Genomic DNA, 20,918 nt, shown 5'->3' on the forward strand with positions numbered 1-20,918 from the left:
AAGGTGAACTGAAAAATACTATTTCTTTTGTTTTTTACAGTGAAATTATTTGTAATAAAAAATAAATATAAAGTGAGCACTGTTACTTCGTATTCTGTGTTGTAACTGAAATCAATATATTTGAAAATGTAGAAACATGCAAAAACATTTAAATAAATCGCATTCTATTATTGTTTAATGGCACAATTAATATTTTTAATCACTTGACAGCCCTACAAATTAGTCGCCTCTGCATATGCACTGTGAAGCTTAGTTCATTAGTGTTTGTAAAACACTCTTGAGAGCCTCACATGGGAAGTATTATAGAAATGCAAAGCTTTTATTGTTATTATTTGTAGTCAAAACACTACTAGCACCATAATTTTGCATGGCACCTGATGGAGATTACAAAAATAAAGCAAATTGTGGCTCCCTACCCCCACTCAAAGAACTTAACAGTTTAAATCAGACAAACATGGAACATGAGAGTAGACAACAGAAGGGGGTTGCAAAAGCAGGGATGAGGATTAAAAGAGATGAGTATTTTTGTTACATACTACAGAGTGAGTGAAAGCGAGTGCTTAGGGTAAAAGTCATCTTCCAGTCCTGTGCAGTCTATGGCAGGAAGCAAGGCAAGAGACAGGGGATTTATAGGAAGATAGCAAATATGGTACACAGGAAGGAGCAGAGTGAAAGAAAAGGCATGAACACAGGTGTGGGAGAGAGGGGGCAGAGAATAGAGGGCAGGGTTTATGAATAAAGCAACAGCAGTTCCATTATTTCTTCATAGTGGCCCATTTATCACCAAATGGCAATGATCAGTCATTTCAATTCCTAACCCATTCTGGAACCCAACATACATAGGAGTAGTACTATGAAAGCACAGCATGTATCCTGCCATCTGTGTAATATAACAAGACACAGCATGGACACAGCTGAAACAAGTCTAATAATCAGATCAGGGATATAAAAACTTGACTGAGACAAAGTGAAGTTAGAAGGCAAATTAGCTCCAATTCTAAAAAGCTGTGTTTACTTTACAATGCCTATAGCTATACATAATTTAATTTAGGGCCCAATCCTGCTAGCCCTTCACATGCAGCACTCTCATATCTGGTCCTCAGATTATATAGTCTGGGCAGGGAATCTGTCTTAGACACACTGAGATTTTAAGGCCAGAAGGGATCATAGGAGCATGTAGTCTGACACACACAACTCAGGCCATGGAATTTCACCCAGTGATTCCTGCATCTAGTCTTCTAGGTCTATGAAGTGCTGTGCATAAGATACAGCTGCAATGGTAGATAACAGGCACTTACAAATACTCACAGGGCTTTATCTTGCTTTACATACCATATAGTAGCAGGCAGGCATAACCCAAAACATCTAATCTAAATGTCATGCAAGAACTAATGTGAAAAAGTAGAGCTGCAACAGAATCCATCAGGTACATACAACCTGCCATGTAAATAAATACCATATGTTTTGAAAAGATCTGAAAATCCATTTGCTGTAAAGTTCCATTACCATGTGTATGCAATGTTGCCCTTTACTACATAGGCAAAGACACACTTACTGCATGCTCCACAGGTGAAGCAGCCATCATGGTAGAGATTCCCCATAGCTTGGCAAGCCTGGTTTGCTCCATACACACCTTGGCTGCACTTCACGCAGGTTCCTGAAAATGAAATAATGACAAAGAAGAGAGATCAGAGGCAGAATGTATTAACATGACAAGTGCACATTAAGGAAAGAGATGGCCTAGCTGCAGAGGATCTTTACCTGCACCAGAAGCACTGGCTCATTAATATGTGCGCCTCGATTAAAGAACAGCAGAAGTTAGACACAGTCATCATAGCAGGGGAAGCTAGGCGATTTCAGTATTATACACCATGCAAACTATTGTTAAAGGTAGGGGCGGCTCCAGGCACCAGCAAGCCAAGCGCGTGCCTGAGGCGGCAAGCCATGGAGTGGCGCTCTGCCAGTCGCTGCGAGGGCGGCAGGCAGGCTGCCTTTGGCGGCATGCCTGCGGAGGGTACACTGGTCCCACGGCTTCGGCGAACTTCCCGCAGGCGTGCCGCCGAATCCGCAGGACCGGGGACCTCCTGCAGGCAAGCCACCCAAGGCAGCCTGCCTGCCAAGCTTAGGGCGGCAAAATATCTAGGGCCGCCCCTGGTTAAAGGCTGATGCTATCATCAGATTTGTGGAGGGCACATCACTGTAAATAATGTGAAAGAGTATATCTCAAGACCTAGTTTCCTACACTTATTCCCTTCCCTCCCCACACCCACCCTTTCCCAACCACCTCACACACATTATAAAAAAGAAAACTTTGGAAAGGCTTGAAGATAGTGAAACTTGTGTGGTTGTTCAATGACAAATAGCTTTCACTACTTCAGTACAGAATGTACCTTTTGATTGCCACACTATCTTAAGGAAACTAGGATTCCTCTTTAATTGATCAATTTAAATCTTCATCTATTTCAGTTTACTACTGCATCTGATGAACATAAAAATCATGAGACTGCCCATTAATCCAGCCTCTAGACTAAACATCAAATTTGCATCTCTTCCCTTTCCCAGATACCTTCTGAAAGGGAAGTCTCAATGTGAATATTATCTATATATAATGTATCCCAGGCCAGATCCTCCCCTCCTCCAGTTCATTTAAAACAATTCCATCTGGTGGAACAGATGTCTGCTGGCAATACAAGTAAGCTCGTATAGACTTGATTCTCAGAATGGCTAGTATGGACTTGATTCTCAGAATTGCCTGTGGAATGAAGTACAGCCAGTGCATGCACACACAGATTTAGTTTTAGGAGCCAAAACTCTACCTATATCTGTTGGCTCTGAATAAGATAATCATAATTACAAAGGCTAGCCTGAGCTGGAGCACAAATCCATCCACATTCAGCATGCTATTACAGAGGAAATGTAAAATGAAACTGAATGCTTTGACTGTGAGGGTGGTGGGGGCAACCTTTGCAAACCAGAAGGACTAGCCTGCGTCTTTGTCTTACTCGCTCAAGCAGGAGAATATGGGAGAGTTACCCCCACACCCTATTGCTCAGCCAAGTAAGACCAGCACAGATCTCCAGATGGGCTCTGTTGCAAAGCAGCACCCCAGCTCTCCAAACACTCCCCACGGCAAGCAAGAGGTCAAGGAGGACACAGAGCCTTGGCTTTACTCCCTCTCACTGAGAAGAGTAGCTGGCCAGGCCAGGAGGAGGAGTAAATATCCTTTCAAGGGCTGCAGTAACATACCCTCTCCCCAATCCAAGAAGCAAACAAGAGCCAGAGAGGCATATCTCTGAAGCATGGTGCCTCCTGGGGCAGTGCGGTTTACGCATTGCCCTTTGGTCAGCCTTCTGCCTAAAGGGACAATGTAGCCCCATGCAAGTAATCTGCAGATGCGTTTACCTAGCTGTTTAGTGAAAAATGAATGTTTTTTAATTATTGCTCTGTATATAACAGCCTGGATGATGCGTGATGCTGGGCAGGCAAATAAAAAAAGGACAGGGCCTTCCACCAAGGAGTCTACTATTGAAGGCTCCATGCATGAGCAGTCCCATTGAACGTCAGTGAGGCTATAAAAGCATGGAGCTGCAGGAATGAGGCCTTGAACAGACACAGCACAGTAAAAGATGGCAATAGAGGAGAGGGGAGTATATAGGAGGAAGAGGAAGGCTATAGCAAGGAAAGATTACAAGATGTACTTGAGGTTATGTCAGATCCCTTTTAAAAATTAATATATTTCAATTTGGGGCAGTGCCCAGCAGGCCTGGCTCTAGCGTTTTTGTCACTCCAAGCGGCAGGAAAAAAAAAAAAAAAGAGCGGCGTTCAGCGGCAGTTCTACTGCTGCTTCTTCTACAGTGGCAATTTGGCGGCAGGTCCTTTGCTCCGAGAAGGAGTGACAGCCCCGCAGCTGAATTGCCGCTGAACGGCCGCCCGTGCCGCCCCTCTCTTGATTGGCCGCCCCAGACACCTGCTTGCTATGCTGGTGCCTGGAGCCGGCCCTGGTGTCCAGTGATAGCTGGACTTGGCCTTGTATCTTCCTTGAGGGACAGACATTGCCTCACAAGCAATAAAAACCTCCAGTTGGTCTGCTTTGCACTTTCCCTGCAGCCACAGAGAAAAGGCAGCCTAGGCCATGTTTAATGACTGCCTACCACACTTGGCCTGTTTGATTTCCAAAGAAATCTTTTTTTGATAATGAAAAGAGATCACAATTAGATCCATTTCCATGAGCCACGTACTACTGAGGCTTCTCTCCTTCCTCAGTCTAAAATGAACATGGCAATAACAGGACCAGAAATTCTGCAACTGAATGGGAATTTTACTCATTACAAATTATTGCTACTTTCCTATGTTCAAAAACAGCACAAGCATAACAGGGGGTTGGGACGATGCACAGAAAACTACATGTTTTGAGGGGAAGGGAAATCACCCTCATCAATTTCCTTCATGGTTTTTGAGTTGGAATATTCCTCGCTCCTCTAATACTGTATAGAATCCACGATGAAAGGCATGCCGGAAAGCCGCTGTCAGACTGACAGAGAAGGGGAAGTTACTGTCTCAAAATAAATATAAAGTGGAGCTAGCTTGTCTGTGCTAAGTGTTATCACATGATCACCACAGACCAGTTTTAATGCAGAATCAGGCTCAAATTATCTGAAAAAATAGCAGTCAACGTTTTCAGCAGGGCCAGCTCTGTCTCCACAATGTTGTAATCTATGTTTACTTCACTTATCTTTACTTTTAACCAAGGGAGGTGGTACAGACCTGGGGTTGATTTCTGCCTCTGCACTGACCAGCTAGGTGATCATGGGAATGTCACTTCACCTTCCTGTGACTCTGTGGCCTGGTCTACACTGGAGGGGAAGGGAGGGGGGAATTGATCTACATTACGCAACTTCAGCTACGTGAATAATAGACGTATTTAGACCTACTCACCGCAGTGTCTTCACTGTGGTGAGTCGACTGCTGCTGCTCCCCCTTCGACTCCGCCTGCACCTCTTGCTCCGGTGGAGTACAGGAGTCGACGGGAGAGCGCTCGGGGGTTGATTTATCGCGTTTAGACTAGACGGGATAAATTGACCCCCGCTGGATCAATCACTGCCCACCAACCCAGCGGGTGGTGTAGACATACCCTGTTTCTCATTCCAACCTTTTGTCTGTCTGATGTATTCAGACTGTAAAACTCTTTGAAGCAGGTACTGTCTCTTACTATTCCTCATGGATAGTGCCTAGCACAGCAAAGGTCCTGGCTTCATTTGGGGTCGGTAGGCACTATTGACATAACTGATTACATAGCTGATTTAAGACTCCAAACGAATTTTAAGTGATTAAAAGATCTGGTCCATGTTAGGAACAAAACTAACCTATCTGCAACAGTGTCCAAAAGGCGGCGTCAACTACAGCTCTGGCAGAACCATACTGGCTATGGATTTTCAGCAAACATTTCTCCCTCTTGCTTACACTAGTATCAAGTTTTCATTATTCAATGGTAAAAATGCCTGAGACTTGTCTACAGCTACACTTGTACTGTTGCTAAAAAGCAGATACTAATCTTCCTACTACACAGTATCCCGAGCATGGAAAGCACATTACAGTGCATTAGGCTAGAACTCTGAAAACTGTTACAAACAGTTCCAAGCCCTAGCGTGGTCAGATCCAAAGAGCAGAATGGGAAAGAATCCAATCATAAGGCTGAGAAGAATAGAAAGCTATTCTACTTGACCAAATGTGGTCTGAACAAACACACCAGCTGGTTATGGATCCACACCAACATGCCAGTCATTTGGCAAAACTTCTTGGATCTTCTCAAACAGAGAGCACAGCTATTTTAGATATTTATGAAAATCTGCATTATCTGAAAGTAAAACAGGATGGAGAGAGAGAATGGAAGATAAGCTAAGTTTTGTAGGCATTTGGGGTATAAAAAGAGGAAAACCTGACCTTTCAAATGCATATATAGCAAGTCAAAGTCTGATACAGCCCAACATTTTGTCCTGTCATCTGACATACATAGCTCAAAGCTGATTTGTAAGATTCCCTCTTGCCATCCTGAACCAAGGCTGCAGATTTTGCAGTTTTAAGATCCTTTCATAACAGTTACTGGTCTTTCTGCAGAATCTACACTTCTACCCCAATTTAACGCAACCCGATGCAACATGAATTCAGATATAACGCAGTAAAGCAGTGCTCCGGGAGGGGTGGGCTGTGCACTCCGGCAGATCAAAGCAAGTTCAATATAACATGGTTTCACCTATAACCCGGTAAGATTTTTTGGCTCCCGAGGACAGCGTTATATCGGGGTGGAAGTATATTTCTTTTATTTAAAAGGTGCCTAACTTTTTCCCCTTGTACATGCAAATGTACTTTTTCTCCATTAAGCCTCCAGAACATAATTTCTTTCTCTCCAGAAAGTGCCCAGACACTCAATATGAATTAGTAGTAACAACAACAACTACAATTCAGAGAGGGAAAACATCTGTAAACTACCTCATAGGCCAAATCTACTGAAAAGTACTAAAATAGTTTTAGCCAAATTATGCCCCACCCTGATGGAGCTGTCTGTGCTGCTTAATTGCTTAACACCTAAAGCACCAGGCATGTAGGATAAAAACATACCTTTCTTGCTGCATCATGTAATGGATAGATCTGTGTGAAAGTGCCAATGGTCCAATGGAATGTTGGCACACAGTGTAACATGGCAGCTATTTAATTTCCTGCAAGGCTATCCTTAGCCAAATGACGGCAGCACAAGAAAAGTGAGCAAATAAATCTGTTAGTCTTTAAGCTAGCACCGGACTCCTCGTTGTTTTTGTGGATACAGACTAACACGGCTACCCCTTTGGTACTCACCATCCAGTTCATTTCACAGAGTTGCTGAATTCCAATCCGAGGTGGTGCTATTTAAACGCTGCCATTATCATAATCAGTGACAACCTATCACACTACAGACCCCAAGGTTCTTTTAAAAACAAAAAAATGGGCCAAATTAAACTTTGGTGTAATTGCTCCAGGGATGGGTGTTCACTTCTATTACTATGCTAAGGTGGTGTTAGCAATGTATTTTAGAAAGCCTTTACCTCTCATTTTAACCTGACTCCTTCGAAAGAAAAAAAAATACAGAATTAATTATAATTTTTACCTGACACTATTCAGTCTCTACAACCCTCCCAGCTCACCCCCTATTGCCATGATGAACCTGCTCTTTCAGGTCTGCTCTATGCTAGGACAAACCTATTGCTGATGACAGGCACCAGCAACATGCACGCTGAACTACTCCCGATCACAGGTTAGTTGCCAGAGGAGAGCAGTACACACAGTGTTCAACTTCATTTCAGAACTGTAGTTATGCCCTGCTCCAAGCAAGTCCTAACTCCAGTGTTTTGTAATGCTGCTGAGCGTGCTTTCTACTGGCCTACACTAACAGGTCATCCTCATCAGTTCAGCTACATGTCACTGATGCTCACCAGCATCAGCAAGGAAATTTCCAACTATAGATTAGGCCTGAGTAAAAGTGGAGAAATCTTATCCTAACTCCAAGCGTAAGGCTGAATACTGTATATATGCTTACATTTCAAAAATGGGGGCCTTAGTAGGATGCCTGTATTCTGCACTTGGATGCTTAGACCTGCACATCATTTAGGCAAGCAAGTGCCAACTTGAGCATCTAAAAACACAGCATGAAGATGTTCTATTAAATTATCCACATCTGAAAATCAGGTAACACGCCTTTAACCCTGCACAATGTATTATTAAAATGTACTCTAAGGTATCCCTTTCGTCAGCACTGATGAGCCTGAAAAAAATCACGCATGTGAAGTGCTAGCAAGTTCACACTCGAGTGCACTGGGAGAATGGTAGCCATATTTGGAAAGGGAAAGGCCATAAATTGCTGATTTCAGTTTAATTTCTGTTTCTAGGGCAGCTTGCCTCTGAACAATGAAGTCACTGTTCCATCTAGCATCATGTGGAAAGTAACTGCCCCAAGTTACATCTGAGGCGCTGAACAACAAGATCTTTGGAGCATAGCTAGGACTGAAAACAAGCCTTGCGAGCTGTGTCCCAACTCTTACACTTGGTTTATTCATTTTAATTCATCAGAAATGCTGCCACCGGAAACAGCCCAGGCTCACATGTCCAGCGGGTCAGAAGAGATCCCAGAGCTGCCGGAAGCAGAATCTGATCTTCTGGTATCATCTGAAATGTCAGTCCCCTCCACTAAGTTCAACAACTAGATTTCTGTTTGCCACAAATTTCAAAGTCTAAACAAAATTTTCTCCTCCAAATGTTACTACTTCACTTCTAATTCCTTGCAATCGCTAATTTACTAATGATGTTCCTGAATGATAGCATTCTGTATGACTGATTGGGGCATTACACTTCCATCCACCAAAGTCTGTTCAGCTAGAAAGCAATAAGACAGTTTTTCAACGACTTTATGGGACATAGAGTCCAAATCAAAATACTTCACTGCCACCTTTACATCTGTACCCACCTGCATTTCCTCAGCAGGAAGCCTAAGCCACAGAGGGAGAATGTGAGGATGTGATACTTTGGATCAGACAAAAGGCCACATTCTGCCATTTCACCGATGATGATGAAACAGCATGGGCATGACTCAGGGTAGACTTGGGCGATATAAGTCCAAAGTGATAAAGACACTTTACTGGGTCAAAATCTGGAGGTGGCATTTAGCAACTGTGTGGATCTTATTCTTCTCATTTATTCTCTATAACCCTTTCCACCTACATTTGCTTCTGATAACTAATTTCATTCTTCATCAGCAGTTTTAACAGTTATTCAGCTGTTACGTTGCTTCCAGAATTACAGCGATTAATAATATTAACTAAAGCTTGTTTGTGGCCCCTCCTTATAGTTGGCTAGATTTACGTGGAATAAATTAGTCACATTTGGAAAGAAAAATCAAGTTGTTTTCATTTAAACGTCTCCAATACATGTTCTGTATGTTCTTTCCCATATATTTGCACCCAAGAGCTACAAGTGTCATGGTCTTGCTTTTTGTGTCAAGGTCCAGAGTAACGCCGCCCCCACCTTTTTTCTTCTGTTGTTCCCATCTCACCCCTATGCTCCATCAATTATGAGTCTTGACTGCTGCCTGGCCAGTACTGTCTTCTCATTCTCCCTCCTGAAAATCCATTTCTACCATGAGGACCACAAGAACTAAGTCAACAACACAACATATATATTATAAACAAAGAAAGGAAGGACACATCTTGCTTCCTCATGTTGCGCACATTCCCCTTCCCAAGTAACACTAACCTTATTCCTCTAACTCCTGACCTTCCCCATATCCCAATTCTGTTTTGTGATTGCACATTTCATGGAGTCATGGCTACATTAGAACGTACCACCACCACCTAGGTCTTTTTTGGTGCTTTCCCTCAGTAGATTCAAAGTGCTTTACAAAGGAGGCCAGCGCCATTATCACTGTTAGCTCTTTGGGGCAGGGGCCTGTGTACTGAGAGGTGCTTGGCAGGCCTTTGAGTGCTACAAAACAAGAGTTAACAATAATGCTCCTCAAAGAGCCAATTTCCAAAGCGGGAGGGAGTCTCATGTGAATAGTGAGTCCTTGGCAAATGCGGCTCCATACCTGTTCAATTAGCACTCAGTGGCTGGCGCAAGTCTGCTAACTGCCCATGTAGATAATTGTGTATGCAAAGAGAAAACAGGTCACTACATGCAATTCTTCCACATTACCCATAGTCTGTGCACTTGTGAAACCTTGGTCCAAGGTGTTTAAAGCCCCTAGGTCTGATTCACAGTTATCCTACACCTTGTGGTGTCATTTACCCTTGTGCAAAGTGAGCACAAAACATCACCATTCTGATTTGGTGGCATTTTACCTTCACACCACACTGGTGCAAAAGACTACACCAAGTACAGGGCAGAGTGAATCAGGCTCCATATCTTTTGCAGCCTTGCTCTCACCACCACCACTGTTGATCCTGAGTCACTGCTCTCTCTCGCGCTTTAAAATAGCTTTTTTTTTAAAACACAACCTCTAGTTCAGCTTCCAAGAGAGGGGAGGAGGGCCATATACAGCTTTAATCCTAAAGAGTCATATCCCAGGTAAATATTTATTCACTTGCTTCCTTGCACAGAGATAAGCTTTGTGCTGTCCACAAGTGTACTAATTCACGTTCTGAAACGAGGAATGTTGGAAGAGTTACTGCACGATTCCATTCTTCCCGCCTCCCTCTCCCTGCACCCCATACATGAAACGTCTTCCAGCTTCAGAGCTTTTCCAGCAACAGGCACGCATCTAGCAGGCAGACATGAACACGGTCACACATTTCCAAAGGGAAAGCTGCCTAATCTCCAGCCCACAAAGTATGCATGTAAAAGAAACCTCAGAAAATTCTTCTGTTTTTACCTGAGGTTCCCACTGCAGCGACCCTCAAATTATCTTTTTAGCATCTGTAACATTTTGGTAGCAATATCAGCTATCGGATTGCAATGATTGCGCAGTGAAACACCAAGTTCACTGCACAACTACCCTCTGCTCTGACAACTAATTACATCCATCTGCATGTGCTAAGATTCCAAATCTCCACTTGGGTTAAATGATTCATCTTGAGTTCTAATTTGGTGAAAAATCCTCAAACCCAACTATATGATCCACTCTGCTTGCCTGCTATAAAGCATCTGTGTGTTCAGCTTCAAACTAGGATGGCCTGGGGCTCTGATAAAATACCAGCTTATCAGCTCCACCCTGAGCAGTAATGAGAGGATTTAGACCTTAAAAATCTAAGAATCACTCATAATATGAAAAAACACATCAAATTTGTTTTAAAACGCTACTGATAACCAGTGTCTTTAAAACACTAAGAGCCATATTTCCATCTGTGGGTGCAAGAGGTACACTCATTATGTGTGCGCACACCTGTTTCATCTGCAAAAACCTGAGTTTGTACATGCAAACTGGGTAGCTGCACATACAAATGGACAGTCAGGCACTCTGGGCTTAATCACGTTCCATTGAAATCAACAGTAAAATGTCTATTGGCTTCAGTGGTGCTTGATCAGGCCTGAAACTGTCTGATTTTCATTCAGAAGTCTGTGTTCTCTTACAACACAGTGGGCACATGCACATTTCTGCAGTCCACCTGCTGTGCTCACACCTGGAAATCTGGCCTTAACTTTAGCTAGTGAGAGAAGATGAGAAAATTTCAAAGGAACCTAAGGAAAAAGTTAGACACCCCAATACCACAGAAATGCATTCGATTCAGGCACCCAGCTCCTTAAGGCTTCCCTGACAATGGCCGTCTAAAACTTTAATAAAATCAAAGGTAATTTCCAGATCTGTCTCATGTGGACTCAGGGCTCTTTCCCCACTGTAGTAGAAACAGACACCTCAAAGTTTTTTATTCCTAGCCTAGAAGTTGGATAATAGCCTTTGATTTTGACTGTACAGGTAGCCCCTCAGATTCCTTATGTCTCTTTTGAATCCGGCATAATCCATTGCAGCGAAGTCAGCATTTCAGAAAACACTCTTAAAACAAACTAACAAAAGCCAAAAAAGCTCTGGAGACCCAAGCAGGACTCACTTTTCTGACACTGCTTATATGTATGTATTATTCAAAAATCCTGACTTCTTTGGTTCTTTCCTTCCTTTCCCATACCATATATGGTTTAGGAAGCCAGAAGTATTTTATATGGCAATCTCGTGTTGGCTAATAACAACAGTTTGTTACTCCTCAGAGTAATCCTACCTATATTGGATTTAGTCTTTTTTTTTTTTTTTTTTTAAAGTTTGTTTACCAAAAAGTTGATTTTCACACAGTGGCAAATACAAAATCTCCCTTGTTAGGAGCAGAGCTCTTTATTAAAAACATCCATTCCTGACAGAAGTAGAACAAACGATAAATATCGTTTTTTAAAAATCTCACCTGTGTTTCAAATAGCATTTCAGATTCTGTAAATGCTTTCATGTTTGGTAAACAATCATTTGCACCTGTGTCTCTAGCCAATATCAATTCCTGGTTCTGAGGTAATGGCAGAGGTGTTGCATTTGAGTTCACAATAATGCAGAGGAACGTTTAAAACAAAAACAAACTGCTATTTTTTTAGAAATCATTGTTACATAAAAAATTCTTTTCAATACGAAGTTTTGGTAGCTTGAGGAACTGGCTTAGTGAAGAAACAGATTTGTAATACAGTACTTAGAATTTCTTGAGTCAACTTGCTGTATGCAACGTAGATATAGCCATGTTGGTACCAGGTTATTAGAGTGACAAGGTGGGTGAGGTACTCTCTTTTATTGGACCAACTTCTGTTAGTGAGAGAGAGAAGCTTGGGTGCCTCTTATGTGTCTCTCATTGACAAAAGTTGGTTCAATAAAAGATACTACCTCTCTAGAGATAATTCAGTGCTTTATCCTTGAGTAACAAATAGTATACTGAATGCATAAAAGTGAAAATGAGAAAGAGAAGACGACAGCAATAGTTTATAATACTTCTATACTGCATGAACTCTTTCAAAATATTCCAGGAAGTCACCATTAAACCTCCCTTCATAGATTTGGAACTCAAAACTGCTGCAAATTCTATTTCTTCCCTTAGCATTTCTGCTCCCTTACGCATGTTATTCTCAGTTGGCTGCATTGCCCATCCCCATGTATAGCTTCCTAGTAGGAGTTTGTCACTGGAACCTACCAGGAATTAAGGAGCCTCCATCTCTTTTCCCCCTCCCCAGGATCCTGATTAAAAATAATTCAGTGGACCCACCATATAGACCTCATTGCACGTTACCATTACATCACCGCACGCTTCCTGAAAGTTAAAAAAGCATATATCTTGCATTATTAAAGGTGGTAAAAATCTAGTTATCCATTACATCCATCTGCTCTAACATGCACCTACTTCCCATACACATATTAAAGTATGTATAGCCTAGCTCCTCTGTTCACTCATTGAAACCACAATGAATTCAAAATCCAAGCAGCATCCTCTATTGAAGAGAATCTCACAGCTTAGTCAGTGGAGCATTCTATATTCAGAGTAGAGGAATAGTATTTCAAACACTATCCTAAAAAGCAGCAAAATGAACACAAGACACTGCCATACAAAATGATTAAAGTAAAAAAAGAGTTTGTCAGATCGTTATCATGTGACACAATAGGCATTTTACTCCATCTGCCCTTTCCATGGACTAAATTTGATTACAACTATATTCTGTTGGGGGAACATCACATACTGATATTCTGGAATATATTTCCCATGCAGTTCTCAACTAACCATTGGGAGAAACAATCTATATGTCCTTTGGATACCAACAGTGGCAGCTACCTAGCTTGCACAGTAGTTTATTGTGAAGTTCATAGTACTGTTAGCAAGAATAGAGTGCTTAAGTATCATTGGTGTATAGACTGCCTGTGCTTGCACCAGCAATGGTGGCCTTCATGAAGCAACAAGAGTAAGCTGAAAACATGAAGTCCTTCTCCTGGTGTGTGTTTGTAAGCCTGCACAGGATGAAGATGCACAGAGGTGAAAAATGTTCCTTCATATTAGGAAAGAGAGTTCAAGCTACTGCTACATTTGGGATGTTCAACCTATGTATCTAAGGGCACGTCTACACTACAAATTTAAGTCAACATACAGCTGCCGCAGTAATTACTGTGGTTTTTCATGTCTACACTACCCTCCTTCTGTGGAGGAGCATCCTCACCAGGAGTACTTGCACTGATTTATGAGGGGCAGTGTGGGGGGTTGAGAGCATGGACTCTCAGCTCTTGGTGGAGCTCCCTGCTCCAAGCCCTGATGATGGCCAGGCTCAGAGCGGGGACCTGAGAGCCCAGGCAGCAGCCAGGGCACCTAAGTTCCCTGTAAGCTGCACAGCTTTGCAGCTTACAGCTATTTAGCGCTGTGCAGGTGCTCAGGGAACCTGCCCGGGGACCTGCTGCAGCCAGGGAAGGGACATCCCTCCCCTGGCTCCTACCTAGCCTGGCCCCCAACCTGCTATGGCAATGGCACCCCTCCCTCCAAGCCCAGGCATAGCCCAGGCCAGACCCAAGCAGGGCAGACCCAGCTGCAAAAAGGGCGGCCCTCCCCAAGCCCAGACTTGCTGGGGCTGGGGGAATGGCACTTATCTTGCAGCCCCACCCCCAGAGCTGCTGTGGTGGGGAGAGGTGTCTCTTCCCCCCCAGCCCAGGTGCTGCTGCGGGTAGAGAGCTGCAGAGAGTCCTCTCTCCCCACCATAGCCCCTGAGAAGCCTCCTGCACCCAAACCCCAACCCCACCCCAGAGTCCATCCTCCCAGCCAGAGCCTTAACACCCCAACCCTCTGCCCCAGCCCTGAGCCCACTCCCACACTCCGAACTCCCCAGCCCCACCCCCACCACATGAATTTTGTTATGTGCACCAATATGAACACATCACCTTCATATTAGTGCACATAACAAAATGCATTCCACACATGGGTGAGAAAAATTAGAGGGAACACTGCCCCTCCTCCCCCAAACGCACCCTGGAGTGACAGCCTGAGCTATGACCCCGCATGAGGTCCATAGCAGGGAGCCAATAGACTTTCTTGTCAATTTCACAGCTCCAGTAAGGAGCCCTGAAATTGACAGTTATGACTGCCACAGCTGATCTAAGGAACACAGTTTCTACATCAAATGTTTGCAAACTACGGCCTGTGGACCAGATCAGGACCGTCCTCCCTGGCCCCTAAGCTCCTGGCCAGGAAGCCTAGTCCCCGGCACCTCCCCTGCTGTCCCCCCTACCCCGCAGCCAAGCCACAGCGCGGGCCACACTCTGGCCCGCCGATCCCACTGGGTAGCATGGGGAGCAAAGCTGGCTCTGGCCAAGTGTCGCAGCTGTGAGCTCCTGCTGCTGGTAAGGGGGCAGGGAGTGGGGGGTTTTGGGGAGCAGTCATGGAGGGGGCAGTTGAATGGGGCAGAGGATATGAGGGGGCAGTCAGGAGATGGGAACAGGGAGGGTTGGGAGTGGGAGTCCTGGGGGGCCTGTCAGGGGGCAGGGAGTGGGGGGGTAGATAAGGGGATGGGATCCCGGGGGGCCATTAGGGCTGGGGGACCCCGGGAGGGAGTGGTCAGGGGACGAGGAGCAGAGGGCAGTTGGACAGGGAGTGGGAGTCCAAGAGGGGCTATCAGGGGGCAGGGGTGTGATTAGGGTCAGTCAGGGGACAGGGTTAGGTGGGCTGGAGGTTCTGAGGGGGGCAGTTAGTGGGTGGGAAGTGGGTGGGGGCAGATGGGGGCAGGGGCCAGGCTGTTTGGGGAAGCACAGCCTTCCCTACCCGGCCCTCCCTACAGTTGCACAACCCCGATGTGGCCCTTGGGCCAAAATGTTTGCCCACCCCTAGCCTACACGGACACTGCAACACTTTACCATCAACAACACAGGCCCTACCACTCTCATGGAGGTACAGCTATTATGGGGGTGTAGTAGGGCACTTACATTAGTGGGAGCAAGGCTATAAACACTGACATAATTGGGTCGTCTTAAGCCTTACATCAACTTAACTCTGTAGTGTAGACTTGGCCTAAAACAGGGAAGAACAAAATTTATACTGGCCATGATCCTACTTCAATTGAAGTGAATCACAAAATTCTCATTGACTTCAGTGGAAACAGGATCAGACCCACTCTTTCCAAGAACTGGGAATCAGACTATAAATATCCTCTATCTTGTTAAGCTAGACACAGCTGAGAAAGACAGAAAATACACTATTAAACTTGCCCACAGGTCACTGTCAGCCGATGGTATCAAATGGACTGAAATCAGCAAAATATTTTAAACTACTTATTCAGGTAGCCTCAGATGTTAAGTTCTCCTTCTCTTTTCACTGCAAGATACAAGCATACCTTGCAGCACTGGACAACTTGTGGATCTGAGCTGAGTACATTTATGGCCTGGTTTTCAGATGTGCTCATTCAAGGTGCTGAATAGCTGCAAGCCTTAGTCCTGTCCAACTTTTTAATTGATTAAAAAACTACATTTTAATTGAAGCTGAATCACACATAATTTTTAGAAAAGGAGGTAGTCTATTAATATTTTTAAAATATGTTAAATTGTAATAAAATGAATTAAGTACTTCAAAAGTCATAACCCTTCCACCTCACCCCACTCTCATCATTCCCTTCTGAAGTTACTATGGAATCCTTGCTTTAAAACAAGTGAAATGGAAAAATGTTTCATAGTCAAAATAATTTCTAGCCTCTGTAGTGACTGACACTTTACAAAAATAAGCCACTGGAGAACAAAAAAAAAAAAAAAAAAGGGCGTGCTTCCCTCCTAGTCTCCGAAGAAGTGAACTTTACAGCAGTTAGTACTGTCAGATGCGTTAATATAACTTACAGATTGCAATTTCAGACATAAAAACTTACCAAAGTAGTCAGCCTTGGGACGAGCATCCATCTCTTGCTCCAGACGCTGGGTAAGTGCTTCCAATTTTAATTCAGCTGCAGACGGCCCTTGTTCCTGCTGTGGAAGGAGGGTCTGACAGGGTAATTTTACTTTTGTAGAACTGGAATTTTCCTGATGTCCTGAGTCATGCTGCAGACTGCTTATACCCTCTTTAAATGGAGACCTTGGAGCATCAGAAATCATTGGTCCATGTGAAGCTACGTTGATGGAATTCTGCTCAGGACTTATGCCAGAGCCAGGACAATTAAGCCTGTGATTTTGACCATGAACTATGAAATGGGCTGTAGCCTTGGGACAAGCACTGGCTTGCTCATAATCTACGCTTGGAGGCAACGGAGTAGGAGCTGAACTAGACATGGAAGAACTAGAATTGTCATGGTACCATAACGGGTGGTCATGACTGTTTTTGTGTGGTGTGCCAGAAGGTAGCATCTCACTCTCAGGGTTTGGGCTAAATTGATCAGACAGACCTGAAAACCCTTGTGCAGGCAATGTCGATGGGGCTGAGAATGAGGAAGATCTCTGCTGTGGAAATCCCACTGCGGTCTCATCATCAAACCCTGTTGAAGTGGAAAAGGGGGTCAGAGTGTGTGAGAAAGAGGAAGATCTCTGACCAGTTGAGTTTTGGTCATAGCCTCGACTGAGTCTGTTGCTTTCATTCCCATTTTCCTGGCTTCCATACCCACTTTCAGAAGACCTGCAGGAGCTCAGTGACTTCTGATGCTGGTACGGGTGAGGATCACCTTGGGTTTTTGTAGGACTCCTTGGCAGCTGATCATTATGATTAACATTGGATCGTAAATTCCCCAAACCAGATTTTGGGATGGAAAACTTACCAGCATCTCCTCTCCAAGCAGGGATGCCTGTCTGATTCTCATTATAATGCTGTCCATGGGGAAGAGAAGGAAAAGATGGCTTTGTAGTGCTGGGATTCACATGGGCTGCTCTGTGGAACCCGTGTCCTTCAGAGACCTCAGAATCCCCCAGATTCTCTCTATAGCCATATTCTTTGCTAGCTGTTTTGCCATCTTGGTATAATTTTGTTCGCTGCCCATCAGGAACAGCTTGTGGGTGGTGTGGAAAAGCAAGCTGGTGTGCTGCACACACTGATGCTGTGGCCAGAGGAGGTTTGGCAATATTTTCTCCTGAATGCAATTTAGTGGCCCCTGCAGCTACTCCAGGCACAGGATGATTTGGAAACTGCTGCTGGACACCAAAATTGGCCCCACCATTTAGAGAGCTAGAGTCAGCCAACATCAGCTCCTCTTCTTGTTGCTGCTGTTGTTGTTTTTGGAGATGAATTTTAGCCATTTTAGTGGCAAAAACTCTCCTGGTTTCCTCAAATTCTGGGTTGTTGCCAACAGCTTTGTCCACCCGAAAAAGTCCATCCTTGGAGGCTTCATACATATTGAGATCTTCTATAAATTTACTTGCCTCTAGGCCCAGATCATCATATTTACTATCCATTTTTGCAAATTCACTAGTGTCTCCCTCCCAGGGCTAAACTTAAAAAAAGCTACAAGCCATCCAGGACTGTAGGAGCAGTTAGTACTGAATCCACTTTACTTTGTGATCCTCAGGTTCATGTCCACTCGGTCCTCCACTCAGAAAAAGGTTACACAAGTTTACGTGCTTTGTAAAAATAATCAATTTTCTTGCATACGCAAAAACGAGGAAAACAAACTTCAGGGTGTATCTCCCCTTAATAACCCGGGTCAGAAGCAGCTGTATCTTCTACCCCCCTCGAAGAAGCAAGATCTGAACGGGCTCCAGACCCAGAGGCGACGATGGCGATTAAGGAGATTTCCCGTTCACCCTGCAATCAGGGCTTACTCAGCCACTAGCAGGACGGAGGCTAAAAAAGAGAGAGAGTTTGTAAGCGTCACATGGACCCAGGCTGCAAAGCCCTTCCCTGTCCAGCGGGAGGCCCAGGCACAGCTCAGGTCCCTCACGCCGCGCGGGGCTGGGGGGCCGTCCACGCTCCCGGGGAAGTGGGGAGCAGCGGGGGAGTCAGTCCCTGCCCACAGGGAGGGGCCGGGGCTCGCTGCAGGACTTGCGGGAGGGGGGGTTGCCAAGAGCCCCGGGAACATCCGGGGGTCGGGGGGAACCTCACGTGGCCTCGTCGCCTGCCCCGGCGAGGCGGCGGCTGCAGGAGTTTCTCCTCCGGGGGCGAGCGCCGGGGCCGGGCGGGGCGCTGCTCGGGCTGGGGCTCCCCAGCGGCCGCTCTCCGTGACTCGGTGTCGCTGCTCTGCCCCGCCCGCGTGGCGGCCTCGCCCCCTTCCCGCGGGCGGGGGGCGGAGCCGGGCGAGCCCCAGGCTGGGGAGGGGGCGGCGGAGCAGCTGGTGCCTGCCGGTGCGGGGACGCACCCGCCGAGCCGGGATCCATCTGGCCGGGGCCTTTAGGCGCTGCCACCTCGCGCCGCGGCTGCTCAGTGCCTGAGTGCGGGTCCAGCGCGTTGCAAAGCCCCCCGCCGTCCCCCGGGTACAACTGGCGAACGAGGGCCGGGGTTTGCTCACAGTCACTTCCTAGCGCCTGTGGCCCCTCGCCCTGCAAAGCCTCCCGCCCATGCTGAACCCTGAGCGCAAACTCTGGCCGCGAGTTACCCCGCGTAGTCAGACACCTGCATGGAGCCCCCTCGGGCTTGGTGACTTGGAGGGTGGAGAGAATCTAGTCACCCTCAAAGGGACATTCATTCAACAGCAGTTTTCTTCTCTGCCTCCCTGTTCAATCTGAGCAGAAAGTTCTCTTTTCTTTATGCGATGCTGTTCAGTAGTGGCAGCCTCGCTGAATAGATTAGTCATATTTGTTTCTGGCCAGCTTCAGGTCAATGTACTGTACTTTCGAGTCCTTATGCACTAAACACAGTTCAGGAGTGGCTGGATTACAAACCCTGCAGTGGAATGTTTTGCTAAAATAAAAGTAGAAGAACCTAGTGGTTGGAAAGAAGCATAAGTGTGGGCCCAGTCTTGCTAAAATGCACAACTTCCATAACTCACTAAGCAGCTACAGGGCCTGTGCAACAATGGGGAGGAAAATACAGACCATCTGTTTAACTCTCAGCAACCATTTGTGAACGCGCAAAACCGCCTGGCAATTGTTGATGCTTTTAGAAAGAAGTGGCATGCCATTTTTTTTTTCATTTTTGGCATAAGTATGCAGTTTTTCAATAATCCTAACTACAATCTACAGTCCTCATCATGGAACTCCACTGAAGTCCCTGGGGCTCCAGGCAGACTTAAGAGTTTGCCGACCAGGAGCTCACTGCAGGATCAGGCATTAGACCATGAACTGTCAACCACTTATGTACATTTGTAACTTAATTCACATGGGAAATTGCACTGACTGCTCAGATGAGTAAAGTTTGCACCTGCATAAGTGTTTGCTGTCTCGGGGTCATAGGCATGATCCAATGCAGGGTTCTGCTTGCACAGATCCAAAGATTGGAGGAGTGGTAGATAATGAAGAGGATGCAAAGAAACAATATAATTTTAATGTGGCTAAATGTAAGTGTCTATGGCTAGGAACAATGAACATAGGCCATACTTAGGGTATGTCTACACTACGAAATTAGGTCGAATTTATAGAAGTTCTTTTAGAAATCGTTTTTATACAGTGAATTGTGTGTGTCCCCACACAAAATGCTCTAAGTGCATTAAGTTGGTTGACTGCGTTCTCAGTACAGGCTAATGTCGACTTCCGGAGTATTGCACTGTGGGTAGCTATCCCACAGTTCCCGCAGTATCCACTGCCCATTGGAATTCTGGGCTGAGATACCAATGTCTGATGGGGCAAAAACAGTGTCGCAGGTGGTTCTGGGTACATGTTGTCAGGCCCCCCTCTCCCTCCCTCCGTCCCTTACTCCGTCCCTCCCTCTGTGAAAGTAATGGCAGACAGTGGTTTCACACCTTTTTTCCTGGGTTACCTGAGCAGATGCCGTACCACGGCAAGCATGGAGCCTGCTCAGCTCACTGTCACCGTACGTCTCCTGGGTGCTGGCAGACGTGGGACTGCATTGCTACACAGCAGCAGCTCATTGCCTTTTGGAAGGAGATGGTGCATTACAATAGGTAGCCGTCGTCGTCGTATTCCTGGGTGTTCTTTTAGGTGACCTCGGTGAGGTCGGTCGGGGCGCCTGGGCAGACATGTGAGTGACTGAGCCAGGTCATTCTCATTTTCTGCTGAGCACCCAGGAGATGACGATGGCTAGCAGTCATAAAGCACCGTCTGCTGCCAGCCTAAGATACAAAAGATAGATGGAGTGGATCAAAACAAGAAATTGACCCAATTTGTTTTGTGAAATTAACCGCCTGCTAAACCCAGTGTTTTGAGTTCAATCCTTGAGGGGGCCATTCTGTGTGACAGTTGTTTGTATTTCTCCTTGATGCAAAGCCACCCCTTTTATTTTAATTCCCTGTAAGCTATGTCGTCAGTCGCCGCTCCCTCCATCAGGGCAATGGCAGACAATTGTTTCGCGCCTTTTTTAAGTGTAGAACCAGAAGCTGCAAAAGCAAAACCAGGT

General features: G+C 45.4%; 1 protein-coding gene across 1 annotated transcript in view; it reads right to left on the reverse strand.

Moving 5' to 3' along the window:
• Positions 1-18,601, reverse strand: part of LIMD1 (LIM domains containing 1) — a 59,410-nt gene extending 40,809 nt beyond the window's left edge. The window contains exons 1-3 of the mRNA XM_030551163.1: positions 18,513-18,601; positions 16,360-18,254; positions 1,556-1,657 (exon numbers count right to left, since the gene is read on the reverse strand). Of these exons, the coding sequence (XP_030407023.1) occupies positions 1,556-1,657; positions 16,360-17,866 (1,609 nt within the window). The 5' untranslated portion in view covers positions 17,867-18,254; positions 18,513-18,601. The remainder of the gene's footprint in view (positions 1-1,555; positions 1,658-16,359; positions 18,255-18,512) is intronic.
• Between the last annotated feature and the right edge of the window lie 2,317 nt (positions 18,602-20,918).

This window comes from Gopherus evgoodei, chromosome 2 (assembly GCF_007399415.2).
Source record: "Gopherus evgoodei ecotype Sinaloan lineage chromosome 2, rGopEvg1_v1.p, whole genome shotgun sequence".
NCBI classification, from domain to species: Eukaryota; Metazoa; Chordata; order Testudines; family Testudinidae; genus Gopherus; species Gopherus evgoodei.